The sequence below is a fragment of the Erigeron canadensis genome, chromosome 2 (genome assembly GCF_010389155.1).
Source record: "Erigeron canadensis isolate Cc75 chromosome 2, C_canadensis_v1, whole genome shotgun sequence".
Classification (NCBI taxonomy): Eukaryota; Viridiplantae; Streptophyta; class Magnoliopsida; order Asterales; family Asteraceae; genus Erigeron; species Erigeron canadensis.
Genome location: NC_057762.1, coordinates 10,353,128 through 10,362,118, shown reverse-complemented (window position 1 = coordinate 10,362,118; position 8,991 = coordinate 10,353,128). Strand labels below are relative to the sequence as shown.

Sequence of the window (8,991 nt, the reverse complement as noted above, 5' to 3'; positions counted from 1 at the left end):
AGTTAAATGAGAGTCAAATGTTTCAACTTTCATCTAGTTGGAGGCTAGGTGCCTATTAGATTAAGTTTTTATTGATTTAACCTTTGGACTAAAACTTATATAAACTATGTTGATTGGAGAGCATTCAAGCACTCTCTAGTCCATACTACTATCATACTGGTGTATTTTTAACCATTTTAAATCAAAACCAATTATTATTGAAGGTTAATAATTTTTTTGATTTTTTTGGAAAAGTGTGGATTAATTGCTCGCAACAAGAGATCTAACTTACGTTGTCTTAATCAAGTCAGTGCTAGAAAGCCCCATCGACCTCAATACCTTATAGAAGAAAAAACACCCGCTTGGTAATCTAATAGTCAATCAGAGCGATAAGATTTGATACACCCTTGCATGATTCTTTAATTTTAGTTAATCATTATAGGTTGGTCAAATTTAATTTTTCAAAATTTCACACATTGTTTTTTATGCTTCGGTGATGTTCATATTCTTAGCGCACAAAAAAAGGGACGAGATTCCTTCAAGTTGGCTAGTCATTTTAGCCAAATCTTGGCCCTTGAATTAAAATCAAGGGTCAAGATTCAAAGTCCATCTTTAGATCTTGACCCTTAATTTCAATCGAAGAGCTAAGATGTTTCCAACTTGATCAATCAAGTTGAAAACAACTTGAAGGAATCCTTTCTCCCAAAAAACTGCATAGAATCTTAATCATGTTATAAACGTATATACAAATATTAGTTGAATAATCATGATAATATAGTAATTAAAGAAAAGGCTTATGTTTATATATTGTTATTTGGAAATTTCAAGTTAATTATAAAAAGCGAGTGATATTCTTACAATATAATTTTGTTATTTATAACAAAAGTACAAATTTTATTACACATGATATAACTGCATAATGCAAATATTATTGTAGGTAGTCAAATTATGATATAGGAATATCATTTTCCATTATCAAATGCTTTCTACGAAGTTTATTTGTCTTTAGGTTGATGTGACCATGATTGCAACATGAATTAATTAAACACCCGGATTTATGTGGATATATATTGTGAAGTTTGAGTAGACACGCATCTCCTTGTTTCAAGTTGAGTATTCAAGACATTTAGCTTGCATCAGCAATTTTTCTTGTATACTAAGGATATATATTTTAGAAATATATATATATCTCATTGATTTTAATTTTGTTCGCGTTTTGCGTTGAGAGAAAATAATTTTGTTTAAGTTGACTTTGATTAACTTACGTCTGGTTTGATCAATTAGCAGCATATTTTTGAAACAAATATTTAAAAATTATATGCTATATTTGGGTTTCGAACTCTCGACCTATGGAGGTCAGGGAAGGGAGCCATCCACTAAACAATTTAGTTTAGTTGTTAATTTTTCTCATTTCCATATTATATAACATTGAGGTTATATGGATTGGCTGCTGGTTACATACATGTCAATATATAGTTTTAATTGCTTAAATTTGTTTATATATATGTCAACATAAAAAAAAGAAGTTAGTTTATCAATAGATTTAAATTTAAAATTTATCGATTTTTTTTTAATATAAAAGCCATTTTTTAATATTTTTTTATAAAAAAGCCATTTGTATTATAAAATTTAAATTTCATGAGTTTCATAATAGATCTAATACCTTCTTATTACCACTTACTAGATGAAAGGCCACACAAAGCGGCGACGATGATGGCGATGGTGTAGTGGTTGTGGCAACAACTGATATTTGCGGACGAAGGTGACGACAGCGATTAGTATAGGTTAGTGATGCAAAAAATATAGTTTATTTATTTATTAAGTATTGAGGGCTAAAAAATGTAAATTATTGATGAAAAACAAAAAATGTAAATTAATAAGATTTTTTCTACAAATTAATATAAATACTAATATAATAATATATTTGGATAATGATTATTATAGTTTTTAATTTATAGCTCATCTAAATGATGACATAATCGAGAGTCAATTTAATGAAATTGAGCGATTTGATTGGTTAATAAGTCATTAGTTCAACTGTCTTATAATATATATTAAGAATAAGAATTAAGATTAAGATTAAGATTAAGATTAAGATTAAGATTAAGATTAAGATATCATAAGGGAAGTTAACTAAAAGGATGATAATTAGAAGGGCAAATTAGTAATTAACAAGGGTTCGGCTGGATGAGGTGTGTTTAAAAATATTAATATTAATAATTATTAATAATAATATAATAAAGTATCAAGAATATAATAAGTAGATGGGCAAAGTTTTGGAAGCTCATATAACTTGTGATCACATCGTTTACCAGTCATTTACAAACTTCACCTTCATCAACAATCAATACACTTGCTCTCAAAAGGTATCTTAATTATAATCTTACTATTGCTTATGATATTTTCTAAAAATCCTATTTTTTGTTTGTACACACACACACACACACATATATATATATATATATATCTTTACAAGTTATAGTGGCTAGGTTTTGGTTTTAATATGATCTTGATCATTATATTTTATTAGGCTTAGATGATATGATGATGTAGTTATGTTTGCTGTTTTTTATGATTATTTATATTTAAAAAGTATTTGATATCATCTTCCTAAAGGTATTTTGTTCCGCTTTTATCATGGTAACGTTGTTGTTTTCGGAATATTTTGTTGCTATAAACATGTATTAATTTGAATTAATTTAGAATACAAGGTAGTTTTGCCAAAGTTTAAGAAATTGTTTAAACATGTACTATTAATTTCTCAAGTTTAATTAATTGCTTTAGATAATTCCTTTGCATGGTCTTTATCTCTTTGATTAAGGTTTTATATTCTTGCATGGTGAATAATATATAAGCTAGGGTATCAATTTATAATACATAACTAATTATTAATATGGTTTTGATGGTACAGAGTTTTATTTGAAGAAAAATATTTATTTACAACAAATAATAAGATGGGATACTGGAAATCAACTGTGGTGCCAAAGTTCAAGAAGTTGTTCGAGAAGAACAGCGTTAAGAAGTCCGCCGCGGCTGAAGCTTGCAAGGCCTTCGACGAAGCTAAGGTACCAATAATTAATTAAGACATAATCTTAATTGATCATATACAAATAGAGTTAAATAGTAATTAATTAAGACATGATCTTGTCTTGATCATATATATATATATTATAAATTTGTGAGAAGTAATATATAATTAAATTTATATTCACATGCAGCCGGATTACAGCAAAGAGTTTGAAGAGAAGAAGGCGGAACTTGAAGCTAAAGTTCTTGAAATCTATGAAGCTGCTTCTGCTGAAATTAAGGTAGATATATATTTATTTATTTTTTCTTGTATTTTATAAATTAATTTTTACTAATTATATTTTTATGTTAATGATGATATTTTCAAGATAAACTTTATATGTACGTTTTATCTAATTTTAATTTAATATAAACGACAAGGACAGTCAGGGTTAAACTCAATTATTGCAAACTGTATTTTATGATATGATTTTTTATTTAAAAGCTTTAGCTACTAATAATTTGGGAACCTATGTATGATTATAACAAAATTTGTATCCTTATATAACAATTGAGTTTTATTTGTATCTCTATATATTTTTTCTTACTTTTTTTTTTTTTATAACATGTTATTTGTAACAAATTTAATCGAATATGAGATTAATGTTTAACGAATTAAAAACGTAACAGGCAGCGGTCAAGGAACGTAAAGAGGGCCTCTTGAAGAAGGTGTCTACCGGAGTCGAGAAGTTCCTCGAGGAACTTTCTAAAATAGGTAGTTTAATTATAAGTCTTATATGGATTAAATAAATTAGTTAATTAAGTTGAGCTTAATGACGATTCTTAATAGTTTTTCACGAATTGAATTCGAATAAAACTTGTACTTTTTTGTTGTGTTAGAATTTCCGGGTTCAAAACCAGCTCATGAAGCATGCTGCAAGTACGGAGCAACCTATGTCGAGGGACCTATATTTTTTGTTTTCGAGAAGGTGTCAACATTTATAGTCGTGGTTGAAGAGAAAACCGAAGAAGTTGTACCACCGGCAGCAGAGCCAGAAGTAGCCGCGACCCCAGTTGAAGAATCGAGTAGCAAAGAAAAGGAAATCGTCATTGAGGAAGTGAAGAAAGAAGAGGTCGTGACGCCAGTTGTGGCCGAGGTTGAGAAAACACCCGAACCAGAGGCACCTAAGGCCGAGGAGCCAGCCGTAGCCGAGCCACCAAAGGCTTGTTGATCAAGCTAGGTGAATGTGTGGTGTGTGGTATAAATCAAAGTAATTAAAGGAGTTTTGTAAACAAAACTTACATGGACACATTTGTTATTCTTTCTTTTCTATTTATTTGGGGTGGAGTGGGTTGCCCACCCTTTTGTAATACATTGAAAATGTGATGTTGGTTGTATTTTGGTTTCTACTTTCTTGTATATTAATGTCGTAATCTGTATGATATTTAAAGTTTATAAAAGTTACATTTAAATTCTTTTGTTTTCACTCTTCAGATTCCCACTTTCTTGCATATATTGGTCATCTACTCTGTTTCAAAAGATAAAATTTGTGGGAACTCCAGATCTCATGTACCGTATTAGTACCTAAAGCGCATGGTACTTAAAGCCGTATAAAATCTACTATGTTTTAATAATCACCAAAAAAATATCTTTGGTAGTAAACATATTCAATAAGCAAGAACCTCTGTCAAGTGTCAAGTGAGTTAACCCATATCGACTATATATGGTTGATTTTATCCGCTTGTATTATAAATTTTTTTTTTTTAACGGCAAAGATAAAATATTATTATAAAAATATCGACTAGCAAGATGCTATAGTGTAGTACTTGTACTTGTGCGTGACCAGTTACCAACCTGCAATACAGACCAAAAAGATACATGGACATAATCACGAGATATCTACTTATGCAAATTGCACATATATATATTATCATTTTGGTAAATTTATTAATCGCAAAAATATATTTTGCATATAATGACGGGACCCTCACAATGTCCGTTCTCTTGATTAATCCAATGCGACATACCTTGAAATATGTTGTACTCGTATTTTATTAAGCAAGCAAACAAAGCATTTACACAAAAAATGGTTCATCATCCTCTATAGTCTATAGTCTATACTATATATTTATGTTTCTCTCATTTTATCTTTTCATGCTTTACTAACTAACCAATAAACTCTTAAAACTTTTCTGTTTTAAAACCTTGTGTAACTCGATTATCGAAAAGGCCAGTAAAATCTTCTTAACTAGATATAAGATAACCAATATGTTTACCAATATATATATATATATATATATATATATATATATATATATTATATAGTTTACAAAGTATATTAATGAAATAGTTGCTCGTACTTGGCTCGAATCTTCACATCACGTACTATATTACAAGTTTACAAACTGAAGTAGTATGACATATCATACTTGATTAGTTGATTTAACAAAACTCTATGTTTAATTTATTGGTTGATCTAAAATGATAAAAAAATAAATGAAAAAATAAAATATTATAAAAGAATAACCGATGCAAAGTTAGAAAAATACACATGATAGGTTCTTTGAGTTGAAAAAGTTAATTAATCCTTATCTTCGGCATATCTGTTGTTTCCTTGTATACTTATCGCTTTGGCTATACTATACGGTTTTTATATCGTTAACCATAGATCGAAGGTTAGACAGCTATTTGCAGAATACTTATTATGGAATAAAGCAACGACCAACGAGTGACGTAATATTGGGACTAGTCTAGAAATCTTCTTAATTGAAAGTTGGAAAATAGAGAATGGAAGTGGGTGGAGGTTGCCTACACGCAATATGTATATGATGAATAAATATATATATTTGTATTCAATTCATTCCTATACAAATCAAATAATAATATTGGCTATATGTCGCCATCTAAATGTTTATACATTTACTATTTCCATTGTCATGTACAGTAATTTTTACATTTGTATGAGTGGTGGACATAGGATGTTGTTTTCGCCTGGTCAAAACAATCCCTTTCTTTAATAAATACAAATGAGTATGAGTATAGAATATATAATTATCCAACCAAACTCATTATGTCATTAGGATTTATTCTGGGTAAGGTAAACAGTCTTTATACAGGGTCACAAGCAATGTTTCAAATCAAAAAAAAATATTTCCAAAAGAAGAAATAAGACCCGGACATATTGCGCGTTACAACTTTTGCTTGCCTGCTATAAAAGGATATGTGACAAATAATGTAATTTTATAATTTATGGAAAATTATGTGCATATATATAACTCCAATAAGGCAATAACCAATGGAGTGGGCTGGTCAGCAGATTTTCACATTTTTGTTTTCCTCATGTGGAGTTTTAGGTTTAAAATTTGTTACATGTAAATGTAGAGAGGTGACCTTAGCAATGATATACTCATTTAACACATAAATAACAAAAATTGTAGAGCATTGTCAGGAGTCAAAGTGGTGTGGCCGTATCCACGTGGAGGGTTATAACCATTATCTATTGCTGCATTTAAAAAAAAAAAAAAAAAAAAAAACTCCAGTACTTCATTCTCAAGAAAAAACTATGTATGTTAATTACGGATTACGCAACCTTAGATTTCTTCCTCACATTTTTCTCGCTACCATGTAGCGTCGATCACCCCATATCTTCTTGAAGTCCATTTACAATGACACATCACAACCCACCTTTCATGTTTCTTACCTCTTCCCCTTTATGTATATATTTTTTTATTAAATAATAAAAAAAACAAACAAGTATCTATTATCAAAAGAAGAGCATGACAAAGAGTCGCGCCAACCACGTCCTCGATCTTTTCATACTATACATATAAGACTAAATGGAATTAGGCGGAATAGGGGGCATTTTGGCCCGGAACGCTTACTACACTGCCCTCTAGGCGTTCCAAGATTTTGTTTTTCTACTTTACGGATGGGCAAATTCGTTAACTTATACATTCACTTTTCCAATTTCCCATGTCAAGTCTCTTTCTCCCTCACTTTTTCACTTTTCGAAGCAATGAAAATGAAACAAATGTCAAAAGATGCCTTATGGTAGTGAGTTGTCTCATTTCTCTCATTTTGACAAAACGCCTAGTTTGCTTATGTTGTGCCATGTGATGAAAGACCCCTCCATGGGAAGGACTCATACCGTTTAGTCTAAATGGTTGTATACTTGTATGTATAACACACAATTGTATTATGGAACATGGACATATGAATGACCAACCTTGCCGATATTTATTTACTTAACTAAATTTAAAAAATTACGAGTATTATTTATGTTTGTTCATTTACCAAGCAAGTGAATATAAACGAATTCTTCATCAAACGATTTAACAAAGTGTATGTATATTTTATTTTTCTTTGTATTTTGATTTAACAAAGTGTATGTGAATTTTATTTCTCTGTACATTTGGATCATTGGATGTGGTATATATATATATGTTTTCACTTTAATAGTGTAAAGAAATATTTTCTATGTCTCATTAGAAGTGTCTTATTTTCAATATTCAATATTTTTCTTTTAAAATTTTAACTTTAAATATATTTTTTATGTTATATAACTTGATTGAAATTATACTCATTAAAAACATTTCTAAAATATCATCAATTCATATAACTTTCATAAATTATTATTTAACACAAAAAATTTGTTTAAGATCAAAATTAAAAAAATTAGACTTTAAAAATTCATAACATGAAACTTTTAAAGAGAAGAAAGATGAGCTAATGTTGGGAAAATCTAATAAATTTTTTTATGAAGTTTTACAGTATTAACATATGAAAATACATTATTTATGTGATACTTCATCTTATGTCCGTAAGTGTATCATATATCTACATATGGAATTATAGATTCTATTTTGAAGTTTCTTTTCTTCAATTTAACTACAATCTATCCTTCCCCTATATAGACTTGAGTACCTATGAATCTTCTCAAGATTTAAATCTTGGTGAAAAACCCTAAAGTCACCAACCCCATTGGCAGATTTGAAGTTTCTTATAGCCGACTAGTGGAAATACTGGTAACTGTGATAGTCTCAGTGGTAACAAGAAAAACTAAAGTTGGAACTTGGAAGAATGGATTACTATGCAATCAAGGTTACAACATAGTAGACAGTGTGAGATTCCAAATTTTTATACTCATCAACTATGGTGTTATGGACCATAAATCATAAGGAATAGTCAATTAGTCATGTTGCACACTTAGGAGTGTTTGGTATGATGGAATGGAAAGGAGAGAAAGGAATGAGAAAGACTTCTTTTGTTTGTTTGCAATGGAGAAAGAGGAATTGATTCCACTCTCTCCATTCTCTACAAATGGGTGAGAATGAAATTTTTTTTTTTAAAGATGTTATATGTAATAAATGTATTATTATTTAAATTTTTTTTTTTTTATATATATCCATTCTCTGTGGGTTCCAAACAACGAAATCCATTCTCTTTCCAAATACTAATTTTCTTTCTCACTATTTCCATTCTCTATTACATTTCCATTCTTTATGATTACTTCCTACCAAACACCCCCTTTAAGACTTCACTCATCTTGCATCCATCAAAAGGTATCCATCTTGCATCCATCAAAAGGTATTCTATTTGCAAATGTGAAATGCAATTAATTTGATGGGCCTGGAATGAATTGTTTAGATTGCAATTAGTTTCATGGACCGAGTACTGAGTTGCTGATCCAATTAAATTTGCAAATAGTTTGGGTTAGTGGCCCAGTTATGTAAACGAAATTCAAAATAAATCTAAATAAATAGCCTTTGCCAAGATTAAAACATGAGACCTTAATTTAAAACAGGAACTGTAACCACTCCAATGATCCAATCAAGGATATCTTTGTTTCTTATTTGGTATATACTCGTATATTGTATATCTACTATTTTTGTAAAGGTCACTATGTGTCCTCTGAATTTGATTTTAAGATTTAAAATCTTGAATTAAACCCGAACATTTTAAAATTGAGAATTTGTTCAACATAATAATAAGTGACTCCAATAATG

The 8,991-nt window shown here is 29.5% G+C and overlaps 1 protein-coding gene across 1 annotated transcript; it reads left to right on the top strand.

Moving 5' to 3' along the window:
* The first annotated feature begins 2,237 nt into the window (after positions 1-2,237).
* Positions 2,238-4,472, top strand: LOC122587141 (plasma membrane-associated cation-binding protein 1-like). Its single transcript, XM_043759229.1, has 5 exons — positions 2,238-2,345; positions 2,891-3,044; positions 3,198-3,287; positions 3,676-3,760; positions 3,886-4,472. Exons 2-5 carry the CDS (start codon positions 2,934-2,936, stop codon positions 4,215-4,217), a joined length of 618 nt encoding a protein of 205 aa, XP_043615164.1. The 5' UTR covers positions 2,238-2,345; positions 2,891-2,933; the 3' UTR covers positions 4,218-4,472.
* The last annotated feature ends 4,519 nt before the right edge of the window (positions 4,473-8,991 follow it).